The 20,528-nt window shown below is 47.0% G+C and overlaps 1 protein-coding gene across 1 annotated transcript in view; it reads right to left on the bottom strand.

Annotated features, from left to right (window-relative positions):
• The window catches only part of DSCC1 (DNA replication and sister chromatid cohesion 1), a 116,253-nt gene extending 96,070 nt beyond the window's left edge, over positions 1-20,183 (bottom strand). The window contains exons 1-2 of the mRNA XM_078685560.1: positions 19,910-20,183; positions 8,198-8,366 (exon numbers count right to left, since the gene is read on the bottom strand). Of these exons, the coding sequence (XP_078541686.1) occupies positions 8,198-8,366; positions 19,910-20,085 (345 nt within the window). The 5' untranslated portion in view covers positions 20,086-20,183. The remainder of the gene's footprint in view (positions 1-8,197; positions 8,367-19,909) is intronic.
• Between the last annotated feature and the right edge of the window lie 345 nt (positions 20,184-20,528).

Raw genomic sequence — 20,528 nt, 5'->3', positions numbered from 1 at the left:
AGGCAATACATGTCGTGCAATGAATAGGTGGGGCTATCGCCTCGCCGCATATTCGGGGTTTACCACGGGTTCCAGGGGGGTGGGTATCCTTGTTCGGGCTTCCCTCCCCCTAGCTATTGATGATGTGATCCTCGATGATCGGGGGCGATACGCCGTCCTCGTGGGTCGCTATGAGGGTCGAACTCTTTCCTTGTTTGCCGTTTATGTGCCCCCCGGTCTACAGACCTCCACCTTTTCCGATTTGGGCCGTGTGTTGTTGAACCTCCCTGATAGTACTCTCTTCATAGCAGGTGACTTTAATTCTGTGCTCTCCGGTCTACATGATCGTCACCCCCCTAGGGACACCCCTTTGTCCCAACAGTGGCTGGGTGGGTTTCTGGATACGTTCGGCTTGGTGGATTGCTGGAGACTTATGCATCCTACTCAGCTTCAATACACTTTCCACTCTGGGGCCCATGGGAGTCTGTCTAGACTGGATTATTTCCTGATGCCTGCGGCGCAGTCGCCAGCGGTTCGTGAGATTAGGCACCTTCCCCAGGGCATCTCTGATCATTCCCCGCTCTGGCTTTGTTTTGAGGTGGGGGTGGAGGCGGCGGGCCGGGTGGCTCCTATCAACCCATGGTACCTCACCTCCCCCGAGACCCGCAATCTCTTGATTAAGTCTTTGGACAATTATTTTTTGGACAACGAGGGTTCCGTCTCCTCTGCTGTATCCCTGTGGGAGGCCTTTAAGACAGTGATTCGCGGGCAGGCCCTCGCCCTTATTGCCGAATCCAAGAAGGCGAGGAATCGGGAGGTGGTAGACCTTGAGAGGGAGATTGCTGATATAGAGGCGGACCTAGAATCGAACGTTACATCTGATAAACTCCACGCCCTGGGTCTGAAGCAATTTGCTTATAAGTCTTTGGTCACAGATGCGGCTAAACTGATGTTTCGGGAGCAACAGGGTCGTTTGTATGATGTGGGGGACAAAGCGGGTAAATTACTGGCATGGTTGGATAAGACGGAGAGGGCGAATCGTGTGGTGCCTGTGATTCAGACTTCGAGTGGCGTGGGAGTGACAGACCCGGTTGAAATAGTTGAATGTTTTGCGGATTATTTTCGTACGGTTTATACCCCTGTGTCTGAACGGGATGTTGATGACTCTCGCCTTTTGTTGCGTGATATAGCTCTGCCCAGTGTCTCCGATTTAGACCGAGTCTCTTTGGAGTCCCCTTTTACTACGGACGAGATAGCGACGGCCATTCGCTCACTCCGTTCGGGCAAGGCTTTGGGCCCGAATGGATTGCCAATTGAATTGTACAAGCTACGTCCTGACAAGGTGGCACCCTATCTTCGTGCCATGTTTTTGGAATCCCGCGAACGGGGTGTTCTCCCATATGATCAGCGTTTGGCTACGATAGTTGTTATTCCCAAAGAAGGTAAACCTCGGGACCTTTGTTCGTCTTACAGGCCCATTTCCCTTTTGAATGTTGAACCCAAGGTCCTGGCTAAGCTCCTGGCAACCCGCCTCTTGACGGTCATTAGTGGCTTGGTTCATCCGGATTTATCCCACATCGCAACACGGCTCTCAATCTACGCCGTCTCCACGGAGCTGTTGCGAGGGCGGGGCTACTGACGGAGCCGGCCATTTTGGCTTCGCTGGACGCCTCAATGGCCTTTGATACGGTAGAGTGGCCCTATCTTTGGGCAGCTCTTGAGAAATTCGGTTTTGGGCCTGAGTTTATTGGTTGGGTGAAGTTGTTATACGCCGAACCCTTGGCACAGGTAGTAGTAAACGGTCGAGTTTCTGTCCCCTTCTGTCTTGGTAGGGGGACCCGTCAGAGGTGCCCCCTGTCTCCGTTGCTTTTCGCGCTTGCTCTGGAACCGTTGGCTGCGTGGCTTCGATGGGAACCTTCACTCAAAGGGATCCGTTGGTCACCGGATTTTGAAGACCGCGTCTCGCTTTACGCGGATGACATTCTTCTGTATCTTACTTCCCCGCGTAAATCTTTAAATGTCCTATTCGACGTTCTTACTTCGTTTGGTGCTAACTCGGGTCTGGTTATTAATTGGGCTAAGTCCTGTGTATATGTTCTCTCGGGTGTTTTGCCCCCATTACCGGACAGGTTTCCCATCCAGGTTGTCCACTCTGGCTTCAAATATTTGGGGATTTTTATCACGCTGGACTCCTCACTCCGGTTCGAGCGTAACCTCCTTCCCCCGCTTCTTAGACTGCGACTGGATGTGGCCCGTTGGCGTAAGCTACCCCTGTCTCCTCTGGGCAGGGCTGCCCTTTTTAAAATGATGTCTTTGCCGCGATTCCTATACGCGCTTCAAAATTCTTATGACGACATTCCCGCTACCTATTTCCGGGAGATCGAGAGTCTTCAAAGGCAACTGATCTGGGACCGGCGTCCACGTATCGCCCTTGCAAAACTTACTATTCCTTGGTATGACGGGGGCATGGCGCTCCCCGATATCAAGAGATATTATTGGGCTGCCCAGCTGTCTGCCATTAACCACGTAATGTACTCCCCGGGTCGTGATCCGGCCTTTGAGATGGATAGACTCCAGCTGCCGGGAGGGGATTTTAATAGAGCGCTTTATTCCAGATCGACCGGGCGCCATCTTGTGGGCCCGTCCAGGATCGCAGTCAATGTGTGGCGCGCCGCGAATGTGAGTTTGGGATGGGAGAACCGACTGACAATGGCGACCCCGCTTTATGCTTCTGAACGTTTGGGGTGTCTCTGGTCTACTAAGGGCTTTGACCGCTGGGATATGATTGGGATATGTAAAGTGGGTGACGTCTGTGTGCAGGGTAGAGTGAAGTCTTTCCAGGCCCTTAAGGCAGAATATGACTTGAGTGATAGAGAGTTTTTTCGGTATTTGCAGGTTCGGCACGCCCTGGCCTCAGTTCTGACTCCTGATGTGACCCTGCCCGAGTCCTCTCCCCTTGAGGATCGTATACTGGATGGACACCTGCCCGATAGCACTATCTCCCTTATCTACAAGAAACGTATTAATAATCGCGCTGACTTATTGGTCCGACTTCGGGAGGTTTGGGTCGATGACGGATTGGACTTGGATGACGAGGATTGACAGTCGGCACTCTCTTCTCCGAAAGAGGTCGCCATCCCCGCCCGTCTCCGTTTGGTTCAACTTAAGATCCTCCACCGGGTGTATGTAACTGGTCCGCGTCTGGTTGTGATGGGTTTTTCCCCGGATGGTCTATGTAAGCGTGGTTGTGGGATGAGTGCCACATTTCTGCATATTCTTTGGGAGTGCCCGGTGGTAGCAGCCTACTGGATTGATGTGCTTGCGGTGATGACTGTTGTGACTGGTATTACCCTGCGGCCTGAGGCCCGATGATGCCTGTTGAACGTGTGGGAACCCACCGACTATTCTGTGGCCCAGACCAGATGGGCGACCTTGGGATACATGGTCGCGAAGCGGGACATTGCGCAACTTTGGGGCGCATCCAGACCTCCCGAAGTTTCGGTGTGGGAGGATAACATGGACTGGTCCATGTTCCGAGAGAAGACCGTCTATGTGGCTAGGGGCAGACCCAGGGCGTGGACGAAGATTTGGGGTCAGTGGAATGCATATCGTGGAGATATTTGTGCCCCTCCCCTGGTTGACGCTCCAGATGTGACCCTATCTCCCTAGGCTGACGTTCCCGAAAATTTTTCATATGGTTTTAAGATTTTCCTGCCCTCCCCGCTGGCCCCCCCCCCCCGGCCATGCCGAGTCTCATTGCTTTGCTTTTGTCTTCCTGACTAGTCGCTTTCCCCTCCGCCTCCAGGGCCGACTTGATTACTGTGCATTCGCCTTGTTTTAGAGTTTGTTGTTTTTATGTTTATTATAAAAATTGTCATGTCCTGTCCTATGCTTGGAGCAATATTTGGTACCTTCCTTGTGCCCGGCCACGGGAATGATCGTTCGCTACTTATGTTGTGCGTTGCTACTAGCGGCCAGCCCGTGTGGTTGTAGGCCCATCTCTGTAACTCTTATCTTATTGCTCAATAAAAGTTTAAAAAAAAACAATCTGAAATCAGCAACAGAACACAGACAGTTAGTGTGGGACAAATGGAAGAAAGAAGTGCAGGAAGGGAGAATGGCTGGCCCCTTTGACAACTGGCCAATAGAGAACTTGATTGTCTCGCCAATAGGAGTAGTGCCCAAAAAAGAAGTGGGGCAACTCAGATTGATTCAACATCTGTCATGGTCAGAAGAGACTTCGGTCAATGACTTTATTGATGAGGAGGCAGCCTCCATATCTTACTCATCAGTTGACGTGGCCATGTCACTGGTAGTGACCGCGGGTGCAACTGCACCAATGGTAAAATGTTACAAAGTCGGCTTTTTTGGTTGCTTCCAGTCCATCCAGATGATTGGGATCTTCTGGGTATCCATTTCGAAGGAAAATGGTACGTGGACAAACACTGCTGATGGGTTGCTTTATGTGGTGCGCATTGTTTGAGTGCTTCAGCACGTTTATGCAGTGGTTATTCACTCGGCGCACAGGTCACCGACTAGTGACGCACTATCTAGACGATTTCTTCCTCGTAGGTTCGCCGGGCTCCACCGAATGCCAGGCAGCGCTGGACAATTTCCATGAGCTAACGGAGGAACATGGGGTGCCTTTGGCACCTGAGAAGACAATGGGACCCATTACGGCTCTGTCTTGGGCATAGAAATAGACTCTGTGGCAATGTGGGCTCGCCTGCCAGAAGAGAAAAAAGGGAAAATGTTGGACTTGCTAAAAAGCATGTTGTCCAGGGACAAAGTCAAGGTTAAGAACATTCAGGTACTGTTAGGATATTTCAACTTCGCGTGCAGGGTGGTGCGGGCTGGGAGGACTTTTTGTAGGAAATTGGGGCGTGCACTGGCAGGGCACCACTTACCCCACCACCATGTATGCCTTTCGGCTAGAGTGAAAGAAGATTTAAGGATGTGGACTGTGTTTATTCAGTCATTCAATGGAGTGCCATTGGCGAGGGAGGACAACGTCACATGGGACGTGCACATTTTTTCAGATGCGGCAGGCAGCGAAGGCTTTGCCTGTTTTGGCAGCGAAAAAGGTGCGGAGAACAGTGGTCGCCACTTTGGAAAGGTGGGGGCAGAAGCATAACCTTTTGGAATTTTTTCTCCTAGTTTTAGCAATAACACATGGGGGGAGGAGTTAGCTCACAAGAAGGTACTGTTCAGAGTGGACAACATGGCAGTGGTCGAAATTTTGAATAGACAGTCTGCAAGGGACACGCAAATGCTGAAGGTGTTAAAGGCCTTCGTGTTGGGGTGTCTGAGACATGATATTGCTTTTAGGGCTTTACACGTACCTGGTGTGGACAAGGACTTAGCCAATGCCTTGTCTCGTTCACAGTGGGAGAGATTCAGTGGGCTGGCCAAGGAGGCAGACAGGACGCTGACGCCAATGCCCGCTCATTTGTCGGACGTGGCAACGTAGGATGCTACAATTGGTGGTATGCTTGTTGTCCACATACACTTGGGCGTCATGAAGGGAATTCTTGGCATCAGGTGCCCAGCGGCACGTTGAGGTCTGGTGGCGGTCAGAGGATGTCATTCAGTTTATTCTGGATCTCATTGATCGGGGTTTATCCAGGGTGAAAATCGCCGGGAAGTTGGCTGGGATAGCTTTCATAGGTAAATTGCTATGAGGTTATCCTCCGACATTGGGTGAACTGGGGAGGAGAATACTTGAGGGGTGAGCCAGGGAGAAATCCGGGGGCGGCAACTCTGGAAACCGCTTTCATGGTGGACTTTAGCTCGGGTGATTTAAGTTTTACTAGTGGTGTGCAGGGATGATTTAGAGTCTTGTCTGTTTCGACATTAATAGTATGGATGTTCTTTGGGGTGTTCAGGGTGTCAGAACTACTAGATAACAAGGACGGTGGGGGGGGGGGTAGGGTGGCAGGACGTGACGCTACAGGGGACATGTTTGCAGATTTGGTTGGCCAGGTCCAAAACAGACAAAAGGGGTAAGAGTAGATGGGCCAGGTTGGAGGCAGGAGTTCCACAAGTGACATGTACCCTTCAGTGGGCCCAACGCTGGTTCAACATGATGGGCGGGACGGGGGGCGGTGTTTAACCATAAAAATGGACACAATGTGACGGACTACCAGCTACAGGTTGTGTTGCGGAAGGCTTTGTAACACATTGGGGGGATGTGGTGCTTTTTGGGACTCATTCTTTTTGGATCGGAGGTGCAATAGAGGGTGCAATAGGGGATGGGCACGGGGATATCATGCAATTGAGGCGCTGATCTTCTATTGTTTTAGGCGCTATGTTGTACATGGGAGGCGCACGCGTCATCCCCCTATGGGTCTCATTCCAATTTTTCTAGTTTCAGGTTTGGTGCCCAACCCTCAGGCGGAAGAATTGACCATTTGGATAGTGGGGCACTCTTTTGTCAATGGGTGCAAGTTCAAGCACGCAAAAGTTATTTTGGGGTCCACCTGGGTTTCAATGAACGTTTGTTTAAGGTTGTCTGGTAGGGAATAGGGGTATGCGCTGGAAGGAGCTGATCCCTTGTCTCAACAGCTGTGGTAGGTGCCCAGATATTTTATTGGTTCACCTTGGGGAAAACTATTTGTGCAGGGAAAAATGGGTTGTTTTGATGAGGATGACGAAGGATTTGGCCTTGATAAAGGAGCAGTGGGCAGGTTGTCATGTGATGTGGACGGAGTTTGCGCCACGCAGGGTGTGGAGGGTTGCCTTGCACCCGAGCGCCATTGACAAAGCCAGGCGAAAGGTAAATACCGAAATTCCCCATTTTCATAGAAGCTTAGATTTTGGTCGAGTTAGCCATAAGGACATTTGTTTTGAGTCAGTGGAGCTTTTCAGGGATAACGGTGTGCACTTGTCCAGGCTGGGTATGGATTGATACCTCTTAGAGATCAGAGAGGTTTTGTCCAGGTCTTTGAATGTTCAGAAGCACTCAACATAAGGACACAGGGATTGCGTGCAGGTTATGGGGCAGAAAGTGGGGAAGAGTCTCTCCGCCCACTTTCTTGGTGGCAGGGTTATTGAAAGTTTGCCAGGGTTGGCAGAAGTTGGGTTTATGGACAGGGAAAGGGTAGGCAGGTTATTTTACGTTCAGTAAAACGAGTTTGCGGATTTACTGTTGTAGAGAGGCAGGCATAGGATGTTGGTTAATTGAAGTGTATAATTAAAGGGTATAATTTTACTGCAATGCTTTGTATTGTTGTTTAAATGGTAAAGTCAGGGTGGGGGCGTGTTCAGGGGATCGTAGGGGTGGGGTCAGGTATTTGGATTTATTAGTGAGGCTTTAAGTTCTGTAAGGCAGTTGCCAGGGATGTTCATTGTGACGTGCACCTGTTTCAATAAAGCGGCCTTTTTCACACATCAAAAGGGTCTTGTCTGGTCTGCTCCTTTCCCCCCTCCCAACAGAGAATTCTTCTTTAACCCCTTCGACGCTCATGACGAGCTGGGCTCGTCATGAGGTAGCCTCCTCGCACGCTCATGACGAGCCCAGCTCGTCATGAATAATGGGTTTTTGCATATTCCAGCACAGCAGGGGAAAATGCGCCGCAACGATGCGGTTAAAACGCTCCTGATTGGCAATCAGGGGTGGTAACATCACAGCAGTATGCAACATTTGCCACGTACATTTCACCAGCAGACAGTCCCAAGGATAGTGGGTAATGACAAAAGCAAGACAACATACACTGGGATGCTGTGTACCCATAGAGTATTGCAAAATAAACCTTCAAGCAAAGAAGCTGAGAAGTGCCAGCTTGCAAAACTGTTCACTCAGGAAATGACGATTATATGTAATAAAGAAAGTTCACTAGCCCAATTCACTAGTTTACTGAACACGGACAGGCCCATGGCAGTCTTAGGTTCTAACGACATGCAGGCCAAATCACATCTAACAGTAATAGATGAAGGAAACCATACTTCTGTTGGCCTTAGCCAGAGTATTACTAGAATAGGTGAATCTCGTAAAGACTCGTGGCTCTAATACAATAAGCATTTGCTTACAGCATCACTCAGTTAGGGTTACCTCACTCCAAGGGCAGGTGGTCATGGAGCCCAAGAGCACTATAACGTAACAGAAGAGCCGTCATTACATGGAGATTACACAGAATGCCTCCTAGAACACCATTACACATTCTAAAAAAGTTGCACACTTTAACTAACAGAATTAAGAATCCAACAAAGCTCAGTTTACCTGTGTGTGAATTAGATTCCGCGTTTCCTTATCTGCAGTCAGCTGCTCTGGTGTTCCACAACCAGGAATAAAAAGCAGTAAATTTGAAGTATCTGCTATTTTCAAGTCATAGGTTTTGTCTCCACTGCATAAAACTGCATGCTCATTTTTGTCACCTCGGATTATAAGGCTAGAAAAAAGGGAAACACGTTATACAAAACATATTTACTTTTGTACAAAGTATTGGCATAAGGAGCCAAGGGATAGATCTCAATCTCAGGGAATAGGAATATGAATATAATTGCAGGCACTTTACCGGGCATGTCACAGGAGTACTTTGGGGCCTTCCCACTTTGCTAGGCCTTCCCACTTTGCTAGGCAGTGACTGTAACCAAAGTTTTTCTAATAAGGTGCAAGGACGTCACATCAATTAAACATAATTTAATGAATTCTACTTTTACTGATAAAAGTGAAAACTAACTTATTATGCACCCTATTAATGTTTAGAAGAATCAGAAAATGACAGGTATGAGATAATAAAAGTATTCAATTTAGTTCTTCTACTAACCCAGTTGGGGAAAGCATTCTACCTGTGAGATCCAGAGCCCAAACGTTGGAAACCCTCCAACATGACACCACACACAATAACATACACAACATGGCTGAAAATTCCTTCTGTGAATGGAGTCTATTGGATTGTCATGGCAGGATAAGATTGAGGACTTGATTAACAGCCCACACAGTGGAATACTGAGGTTCCAGGGGCAAGGAGAGATCTATACAACGCACCAACCTGCTCACAAAGGGGTGTTTTCACACAGGGGAGCCATCAATCAGAAGATGGCCCGCAAAAGTAGTGGAGCAAAAAGCATTGATGGAGCGATATGCCAAACATTAAGAGGACAAATCTCGCAAAAAATGCAAAATATGACCCAAGTCTGCGTCCGTGGGATCCAGTCCCCGTCGTACAAACCAACCCATCCATCTTGTCCAAGCTGATCCATACCGTTTGTTCGTGCAGTATGCCCATGCCTTGGACAAGGGAATTTCAGCCTGGCTCTAAAGTCACAGGATTTTCCAACGTTGCCTGTAATCTGCCAAGCCATGAGGCGGAGAAAGCCTTCTGCAATCAAGCAGTGCAGCACAAAGTTCGGATTGAGTAGGAGAAATTGAAAGCAGGGAAGAAGAATTGTAGAATTCCAAGAAAGTTCCATCTGAACTTGGAATCAAACTTGTGACCTCTAAATTGGTTTCACCAAGACCACTTCCGCCTGCTGCCGGCGGACTGCTGCCTGCTGCCGGCGGATAGTAAACAGCCCAAACAGTTGCCTGAAAATCCTTTCAAGTTACCAACATTTCCCTTCACAACGGTTACTCAAACCCACCAAGCACCTGTCCACACAACTTTCTCTAAACTCAATATTCCCTCTCCATTAAACAACCTCCTGTTAACATAACTCCTTCTTCCTTCATAGTGTGTGCTCTGACTCGCGCTTTTCTGAATAACGGCGTCTCCCTTCCTAACCTTCATGTGTTTAAATAGCGTATCACGTGACCCCTTCTCTCTTAATTAACCAATCCTAGCAATCTGACACATGGACTACCATCCCCGTACCTTCTGCCCCACAATGCACTATTCCAAACTAGATTCCATCCCGGTTTCCACTACCCATCCACAGTTCGTGGCTGATTACAGCTGTTCGCGGCGGCCACTACTCATGCCCAATATAAAACTATGCCCCGCCCTCCCCTGTGATGTTCTCTATCATGCTACTCTGAAAATGATAAAAATCATTATTATGGACTGTTCGGTCATGTGCAAACGAATACTGCAATTACATAGGTGATAGATACGACTATTGACAGCGCCTCAATTGCAAGTCCATAGTTCACAGTGCAACCTGGTGTTTACAACAAAGTTCTTTTTCGTACTGAGTTTTACATCTCGCGTGTGAGTTCATGTACATCTCGCGTGTGAGTTCATGACGGTTTGTTTCCTCTCTTGTTCTTGTAATGGTTTTTGGGTGCAACACGTAGTTAGGGCAGAGTCCGAACATAATTTCCATTGAAGTGCTACTGTGCACACCTTCATTTGACTTGTTTCTGCATTTCCTCCTTGGTAGTCAACTGAGCGTGCAACCCGATCACGTGATCCGCCCCGATTCACGCATAAGTGAACAATAGAATAAATGGACCGTGGTGGCGGTCCATTCAGAAGAAGTGTCGAATGATCCTCCATCATGCGATCGTAAGAAGATGGCATGGAGGGGTGGGTAGTCTTGAATGGGAGGAAGTAGCCTCTTTGGCTATTTGCAGAACCCATCTGTCCGACGTGATGGATTGCCAGTGGAGGAGGTGATGGCGTATCGTCGATTCAGCTCGCTGTTGATGGGCCTGAAACATCAGACTAGGAAGGTTTGGAGACTGCTGCAGGGTGGGGGCTGGGGGGCAAGAAGGTAGACTGGCTACCTGACTCGCGAGGACACTGGGTCACACATCCGCGGCCAAATAAAGTCTGGACAGTTTGTGTGACTCTGTGGCTCCGCTGAACAGGGCGTGGCTGGGCGCCCCTTCCGTAGCTACGAAAGGGGCAAAAGGTATACTGAGGTGGACGTGAGGTAGCCGCGAGGCCCAAGGATCCTTAAAGCACTCGAGCGTTGAGTCTGCCTTGACGCCAAAAAAGGTGAGTGCCAACAAAGGGAATGTCCATCAAGGAAGACTGGACATCCCCTGAGAAACCCTAAGTCCTCAACCAGGCATAGCGACATAGCAATCCTTCTGCCCGGTGAGTCGGTGGTATCCAGTCCACATTGTATGGTGAATTTGGCTGTGTCTCTCCCGTCTGCTACTACTTGAGAGAGAAAGGCGCAGGCCTCCTCCTCCAGGCACTGAGGCACCACCTGAGCAACCATATCCTGGATAGTATGGGAGTATCAGCCCAAGAGGCATGCAATATTCACCAACTGCAATGCCATGCTGGAGGAAGAGAACATCTTCTTCCCAAGATGGTCCAGCTTCTTGGATTCCCTATCTGGAGGAGCAGAATGGAATGCGCCTTTTGATAAAGTGGCTTGGACTACCAAGTTCTCAGGGGAGGGGTGTTTGGTCAGGAATACTGTGTCACCCGGAGCAGGGTGGTGGCAGCAGGCAATCGTCCTATACCCTGGAGCCCCTGTGCTGGGCGTGGACCAAGCGCTCAGAAAAACATCAGTGAGGGCTTCACTGAACAGCAAAAGGGTTTCAGAAGAGGAAGCCACGGGCTGAAGCACCTCTGTCAGGATGTTAGTCCTAAATGCCACCATAGGGAGCTTGAGGCCCAGAACCTTGGCTGCCCTCCTCACCACCACAGCATAGGAAGCTCCCTCCTCCATAGCCACATTAGGGGGCAGAAAGCAGGCCAGTGTCAGGGGAAGAGTCCATACCACTGGCATCATCCAAGTCCATTCTCCAGTCCGGTTCCACAAACTGATCAGTTAAAGTGTACAGTGGCCCCTCGCGGTCCTCTTCCTCACATTCTGGCCCAAAAGGAACCCCAGGAATGAACACAGGAATGAAAGTCCCTTCCGCCATCGGAATCGGCGTCGGTCCGGCTCCATTTCCACTTCGGGGATGAGGGTGGGGTCGGCGCCGACCGGGGGCATGGTCGATGCCAGGAGCATTGTCGTCAGGATAGACATCGGGGAAGGTGAAGTGAGATCGTCTGGCGTCGATCCGGATACAGGCCTGGATCCACTGGGACCCTTGGAGCTGGGGCCAGAGCCACCGGCATCAAAGTCCCAGGGCCCCCCGACCGACTCCACAGGGCCCAAAGGCGCGCCGGCAGAACCGGGCTGCCCAAACATGAGGTACATGGCCTCATAGAACTTCTAGATCTAGGCAATAGACGCTCTGGCTCCAGGAAATCTACAACTGACTGTCTATCAGATATGGTGATACACCAGTCATTCATTGAATTACCTGAGATTTATTACCAGGCATTGACACCCGGCTTGTTTGTCGACCAGGAAATGACTGCTGAGGAAGACCTTGGGATGCGGGGTGGTCTGGCATATGGCTCCTTTGTCAATGAAGGTTGTAACCTCTGTAGTTATCAGGTAGCGCTCTGTGGAGGAAAAAGTTAGTTGTCAGGGCCACACTCGCTGGTGAGTGACCTGTAGAATTCTATTTGAAAGCCTTGAACAGCCTGAAGTACCCAAGCATCTGCCATGAGAGACACGCATGTGCGCAAGACAATTATGGCCCTCTGAGCCCATCCAGAGAGGACGTCTGATGATATATGGGATTCCGAAGTCTTGACCTCTTCTGCCATATCTAAGATCTCCGTCATGGGTCCGACAACATCCTGGAGCTTGTCCTGGCATGAACGCCGTGACCCATTGGGATCCCTGATAAATTTAGCCAAAAAAGTGAGTTTAATTTGGGAATAAGGGCAACTTTTCCATCCAGAGTGGGCGAGGACACTCCGCTCAAAGGCGGCTGTGTGCTTCCTTTTCTAGGGGCTTACGCAGACGGCCAGCCACATACTTTGCCTTCCTTCGCCACTAGGGCCCATTCTACCGAATGTGGATGAATGATCTCATCAGGGTTCAGTATGTCTGTTGTCTCAGGTTTGGATCCAAATTGGCTGGTGTGGCGGGGGTTATAAGGTCTCCAGGGGCCAGACTCCTCATCAGAATCCCCATGAGAATCGTCTCCATCTCCTAAATTGGGAGAAATATGGAGGGGGATCTAAGAGCGGCTCTGCCGGGTCAAAGGATCCCTCAGGGGAATGTATGCGGGCAAGGAAAGCCATTTAAGCCCATACGAGTGTCTGCGTATTCTGTCGCAATTTGCCAATATAGGTGCTGCTCAATGTGCGGCTATGGCCTCTGAAACTGCTCTGTGTACTGAGGCATCAATGGCCTCATAAAAAGTATCATCCCACAGGATGAAGGGCATGCCCTCCTCTTTAATATAAGTGTTCTCTGAATCCAGGGATGTGGAATTCCTATAGCCCAATGCCCAGGATATGTTGTTTGGGGTCAAGGGCAACAGGTTTTCATGCATATTTAGTCCTTGGGACAAGTAGGCCCAAACCCCTACAGCACAAACCTTTTGGCAGCCAGTTTGCATTACTACATTGTGGATCAGAGAAGGGCACGGTCTGTAGTTAAGGTAACATTTTTGTCCATATGTTAATGCTTTTCAAACTTGTATTTATAGTTCATTAATTGAAAGCCTTTATTATTAGGGTGAGCACTCTAAGTAAATGTTGTAAGCTCTGACTGCACTACTGACAGTAGTTCTAGTATAAAAAGGATTAGCAATATGAAGCTATGTATAATGCTCCCAGAATTCTCTCTGACTGGACGCAAATATTTGCAGAAGCTTGAAAGCAAGATTGATGATTCTTTGCTTTCAAAAAATGTTCATAAAATATGAAAGCAGGAAAAAAACATTTTGCAATGCTTCTGTGCAAACAGAATTATTTTAAACATGGATGCTACTGGCAGAAAGCAACTCTTTTAGGTTCCGCCTATACAGCACATGCACTGCCTCTGAGAGACATGCCTCTGTGAGACAACCTGCCCATAGCTTTCCGTATGTTAGCTTCAGAGTCGCTCTCATTACATATGTCCCAGTTCGTCACCACAGGTAAGCGCTGTCTTCTTGATTTTGGCCCATCCCTGGAGCAAGGACCAAGTACTTGTGTCCATCTACTGCTCCTGTTTTTAGAGCGACTTTTTGGTTTATGCCTGTATTTTCAGTCCATCTCCCATATCTTTGTACATGAAGCTTCTTTTTGCTCCCATCCCCCTACCCTGTACTCTACGCCACTGCACACTAATCTGCACCACCCCACTCTACACCACTGCACTACATTGCAATGTACTCTGCACCACTGCACCTTACGCCACCCTATGCCACTAAACCCTATGCCACTCTGCTCTTCTCTGCACCACTCTAACCACTGAACCACTCTGCGCCACTGCCCTCCATGCCACTCTGCTCTTCTCTGCACCATTCTATGCCACTGCACTCTGCTCTGCACCACTTTACGCCACTATACAGGCCAGTCTGAGTTGGATTCAGGATTCGTAAGGAAGCCAATTAAGGACCTTCGGGTGTGTGAGATGTAGTCAAATTTTTTCAAGCCCGTTATGAGCAACCTGCTCTTTGGACAAGTAGATATTTTATTGAATTCCACACCCCTGCAACCGCAACTTGGATTAATACACATGACACAGAAGCAATAGTCCGTTTTTACTTGTTTGGACGTATTTGACAGACCGTACAGCACCCACTTTACACCCGGAGGATTGACCATGCTTGCTTGACGTGATTGGGAAATAAATGTTGCCGTACTGGTAAGAATACTACAAATGTATAAGATTTTAAAAATAGATTTATTGGAGATTTCAGATAGCGTTGAAGGTTAAAATAGTTGTAATTAATTATGTTTCACATGTGATTCTGTTTGAAGGATGAGGCTATGAGGAAACAATAATTACATCACAAGGTGCACCATGATATATTCCAATCGAAACTAAGCTTGAAAATGGAAAACGGAGCCGAGTGCATGGATTCTTAAGATACTTTCGGCCATTACTTAAATAATGTTAAAGTCTGATCGCAGTTTTGCATATTTACAGAAAATACACACAGAACTCTTATGTCTATACCGGGACAGGATCACAACTAGATTTAAGGTATGGTTTCCCTGCATCAGTCAGGCAAGATGTTTTGTAAGGTTGTTATCAATATGGGATCAAACCTTTGATAATTAGATGGTGGTATTGTGGCTCTTTTTTTTTTAATCCGTTTTGCCAGGAACATTTTGACAAACAAACAGGTATCTATTAATGGCGATCATATTATTTCATTCTAGCAATGCGGTTACATCATTTTGCACATAATAAAGAATCACAATTTGGAATACGATACCTCCACAGTGCTGATCAGCGCATACGATTAGTTGCTTAGAATTGATAATGTATCATTTACTGTTACATAGAGCACAACTTGAACATTCATGAACTCTATGTTATATGAATATGCATGGGTTTCCACTAAAATGTCACTAATAAGAACTAATCAGCGGTGCCACACCAATGTCACCACAATTAAGGTGCAAATGACTAGAAAATAAAGTGTCACATTACAATGGAATACATTTTCTGAATTCTTTTAGCCCTGAGGAAGTCCCAGTTTTTTCCCCTTATGCGACAAAACGTGTGTTGACTTGGTGGCTAAGGACCAAAGAACAGGGCTTTGGTGGCTAAAGACCAAAGACTTGAACACAAAGATTGAAAGAATAAAAAGAAACCTGTGAAAATCTCAAACAAATACAAAATAACTTGTTGCATTTGATGGTAGCGTGTGCTGGAGGATTAAAGATTACTATATTCAGAGAAATACTTTGTTAAGAAAAGTTTCCGAATCCTGGAGCGGTTCAATAATCCATCCCATTTTTAAGAGAGGGAAGTCAACCCAGCCATGTAATCAGCGCCTGTTATCCCTTTTGGATATTAAAGCAAAAGAATTTGCAGATTTACAATAAGAAGATCTTAAAGTCTGGGCAGAAGTAAAAGGGTTAAAACCCCTGAACCAGACTGGGTTCCAACAAAATCCAGGCTGTCCAGGCTGCACCTCAAACCTGATAGCAGTCTTGATTCTTATGAACAGGGATGTTCGATCAAAGTCTTTATCATGAATGTGCATTGTTGATTTTAAGGCAGCAATGACTGAGTTCCAAGGAAATCTCCATTGAAAAAGTTATAATTATGGGCAATCCTCATAAAACTTCTGAGACCCATTGAACAACTATATACAGATACGTGAACAATGATAAAACTGGTTGATGGCAGTTTTCTCCCTCGAAAAATGAACACCACAATAGGGATAAAACAAGGGCGTATTTTGGCACCTTTGTTATTCAATCTGTACATGTTGGACTTCACTCTGGCATTGGACTCTGTAAATGCTCATCCCCCAAGTTAAGGGGCAGGCAGCTATCAAATCTGCTGTACGTTGATGACCTGGTGATGTTAAGCAAAACAAGAGTGGGTCTCCAGCGGCTGATTAACAAACTTAGTGAGTACACCAGATTTAACAAACTCGAAGTCAATTTGGCCAAAACAAAAATTTTTGTTTTTGGAAAGAGAATTAATAAACCCGGTACCTGACTAGGTGGTGAAGACATCAAAAAAGTGTATTTACAATTTGTCATAAGCTGAGGGAATCAAAGCCACACACTCTAGACCTCGTTAGCTAGCAGGAACCAGCACGCCGACCCTACAATTTGGCCTATTGCCACTACATGGAAAAAGGCCTAGACACTACAGAAGTGAGGGAGGCATGGAATCTGGATGTTATCCACAAAGTGCTAAAAAGAAACACCTTAATAACCAGCGCACAAGAGCTGAGCAGATTTAAGGATAAAGACTCAGCAACACAGCGCAGTCACTCCTGGATGGCGATGAACACTTATAATAAGAAAGAAAAAAAGCGATATCTGGGAACCAAATATTCAACTCAAGTTTAAGGCATTCAGGCACGGAGTCTGCCAATGTTGGTTTTTCTTTCGAAGTGACTAAATCAAATCGCAGATCTAAAATGCAGACAATGCAAAAAAAGAAACAAAACATTTATGCATCTTGTATGTCTGAGCCCCGAGCTCTTAAAAGCTTGCAGGCCGTTATCATGTAAATCATTCAACAATTTGAGGGTGTGACCGTGCAGGCAGGCCATTTTGAGGTACATTGGACTGGTTACATTTCTCCCTATATTCTTGAACAAGCTTCGCACTAAGTTGTACAGTAAGCACTAAGGAAGAAACAACTACCTCGTCCAGTTTGGAAAAAAATACCATATTATACACTTATGTAATTTATGTACATTTGACTGATAACTTAGAACCGTACAAACTAAGCAAGAATTTGCCACCTGCATGAACTTTAGTGACTATGGCAGTTGTGGCAGTGGATTCTACAAAGAAAGCAGAGGAATTTGCTATATTCTTTGACGAACAAGTGAAATCACATGTGGATCAGGTCAGTCATCTTAGCCATCTGGCAGAACTTTGACCCCCATCTCCGAAGATGCCCTCCTCAAATGCATCCTCGAAACAAAGCCCTCCAAACATTCTCTTGACCCCATCCCTAGTGCCATTGCCATTGACTTCTATACCCATTCTCTGTCCTATTGAACCACTTTGGTTTACCTCTCCCTCTGTCAAGGCTCCCTTCCTGTTTCCTTCAAAACTGGGCAGGTCACCCCTCCGCTTAAAAAACCCACTGCTGATGCGAACGACCTCAACAACTTCCGCCTCATCACTAACCTACCTTATCTTGCGAAAATCACAGAAAGATGTGTAGCGAAACAACTCTCTCGTCATATCAAGGACAATGATCTTGACAATTTCCAGTCCGGCTTCATTCAAAAATGCAGCACTGAAACAGCCCTGCTGCAAGTGACTGATGACGCGCTGAGGATACTCGATTCTGGGGAGTCTTGTCTTCTTCTTCTCCTTGACCTTTCTGCAGCCTTCGACACTGTCAATCACAACACTCTCCTTAACACCCTTCAACAGAGAATGGGCATGGAGGGCACTGTGCTTAAATCGTTTGCTTCCTTCCTCTCTGATAGATCCCAAATGATCAAAATAGCGAATAGTCTTTCATCTCCTTTGGTGGTAGGTCAAGGTGTTCCTCAAGGCTCTATACTTCCACCCACATTGTTCAATCTCTATTTAGAACCATTGGGGAATCTCCTAAGTAAATCCGGGATCCACTATCACCGCTATGCGGCGACACTCAAATCTACCCAAGGTTGCCTCCACTCTTGAGCTATCCATCCTTAGCTCTACTCTCGACTCCATTCAAAACTGGATGTTATCTCATCAAGTGATTCTGAATCCCTTTAAAACTGAATTCCTCCTCACTTTCTCCTCCCGGTTCAATCATGGATGGATCAGATGAATCTACTTAACAATAAGCCCATCATTGTCGACAGCGCAAAATCCCTTGGTGTCATACTCGACACAAAACTCAATCTACTCTCCCACATAAATTCCATTGCATAGTCTGCTCAATACCAACTGCACTTTCTTTGGGGGATTCGTCGCTTCTTCACAGAGCATGACCTTAAAACCCTGGTCCAATCGCTGGTTCTCTCCAGACTGGACTACTGAAACTTTCTTCTTACTGGCCTCCCCAAATCCCACCTGTCCCCTTTTAATCTGTTCTCCATTCTGCAGCTGATTTCATATATGGGGCCAAAAGAAGCAACCACATCACCCATTTTATCCACCCTCCGTTGGCTTTCCATCGAGGCAAGATCTATCTACAAGACTGCCACGATCACCCACAAAGCCTTGCACTCCTCCTCTCCTCGCTACCTGGTGAATAAACTGAAACTCTCTGGAGGCTCTAGACCATCACGTAATGCGGAAAATCTATTGCTTGAACCTCCCACTTTCAAGAAGGAAAGGTCGATGGTCCAATCCTTTTCAGGCAACGCGGTGAGAATCTGGAACTCACTTCCGCCTGAGCTCCGGACCACCACCTCTTCCCAGTCCTTCAAAACTGACCTCAAAGCTCTCCTCCTTCAAAGACACTTTAAAATTTAATTCACGCCCTCTCTATTATCTGTAGGAAGTCCTTACATTATAGGAAATTCTGTCCTACATGACTATAGAAGTGCCTTCCCAATGTGTTCTTGTGGTTTGAGAGTCTGCCATGAATTGCAGTATTATACTTCTGCTTGTACTGTGTACTCCTTTGTAACATGCACACGTCACTTTCCCTCTTGTAATGTATCGTTTGCTACCTCTTGTATTTTGTTTGCTTTTGATACCTGCACAATTACCACCGTTGCCTCATGTAACATAACGTTTTTTCTTGTGTTTTGAGTATCTGCCATTTAGTGCAGTTTTATACCTCTATTTCTATTTTGTACGCTTTTGTAACATGCACACGTCACTTTTTTCCTCTTGTAACATATCGTTTGCTACCTCTTGTTTTTTGTTTGCTCTTGATACATGCACAATTGTCACTATTGCCTTATGTAACGGAACGTTTGCTTTTGTAACATGCTAACTTGTAATTTTTCCTCATGTTTCACTACTGTTCCTATTGTGAAGCACTCCGACACCTTCGGGTGAAGTCCGCACTACATAAAAAAGCATAAAATAAAAAAATAAATAAAAATGCACTCTTCGAACACTATAAAAGGCAGGTTTTATAAATCATTTTTGTTTTTTAAGATTTGCAATGGTTTTACCAGACTGCTTTACAATGATTTTAATTAATCGCACAATATATACATTGTTATTGTTTTATGGAGGGATGGGGGGGGGGCGACTTCACTCATTTTGTACCAATAGTCCGATTCCCAGAATGCAATAATTTGTTTAATGCAAAGTCTGGACAGGGTTTGTAGTGTCCCATTGCTGCTGTCACCTGTCCCCATAGGAACCTACTTAGTGGCAGCATATTTCAAATGTGCAACCTTCAGCCACTTTTCGCTTTTATGTCAATCATTCTCTATGCTCGTACTTTTAAGTTCATATTTTTAGTGGTCAAAGACGAAACGTAAAGTAATAACAGAGCAAAGTTCGACTGGCTAAAATGCCAGCACGTGCTTAAGATGTCACAGACGACTTGGGTCCACTTGACATTAATGCAAGGATAAGGTGCAAGAGAAGGAATTTTGCGCTACTGGGCTGACAGCAACACTGAACACTGTATGTACCTCTGGCCGCGCTGCACGCTTTCGCAGAGCGTGGGGTCCAGTTCCAGCAGGCTGTACTCCCCGGAGGTCACACTGGGGCTGAAGCTAAGGCAATGCACGGTGTCCAGCAGTTCTTCCGGAACTAGCTTAGCCACCTGCAGAGTAGCGTTCACCTCCTCCCGGGTGCGGCGATCCATGGCGCGAAAGTTCTCTCAGGATCGCACCGGGGAACGGAACAAGATGTGCTTCACAAAGTCCATACAAGAAAGTACGCGCATCCTCAGTGCCTTCACGTTCTCAAGAGGCGGCCATCTTAAAATCAGGCAAAACAATAATGTTCTGTGTGACGTCACTAAGTTGTGAGCGCGCCAACCTCTGCTGCTTTGAACGTGTATTTCTTGGTAATGAGAGGGGGACGTGAGTGTATTGACCTTTCTGGCCAGAGGTTTTTTTACCTGATCCACGTAGAAACTGCACTACAGGAATATAACAGATGATCTCATACATTTTCTATAGGCTGCGCTATCAATTATTAATCAAGGTCAAGCTTCGATGTGTTACTAAGGGGACAGATTGGCCTATGGGGCAATAAGGTAGTGTCCGAAGGGCTGGCTTGACAGGTCAGTGTGTGGGCTGGTTT

The sequence above is a fragment of the Lissotriton helveticus genome, chromosome 4_1 (assembly GCF_964261635.1).
Source record: "Lissotriton helveticus chromosome 4_1, aLisHel1.1, whole genome shotgun sequence".
Classification (NCBI taxonomy): Eukaryota; Metazoa; Chordata; class Amphibia; order Caudata; family Salamandridae; genus Lissotriton; species Lissotriton helveticus.
Note: the sequence above shows the minus strand (reverse complement) of the source record. Positions and strands in the feature narration are given on the sequence as shown.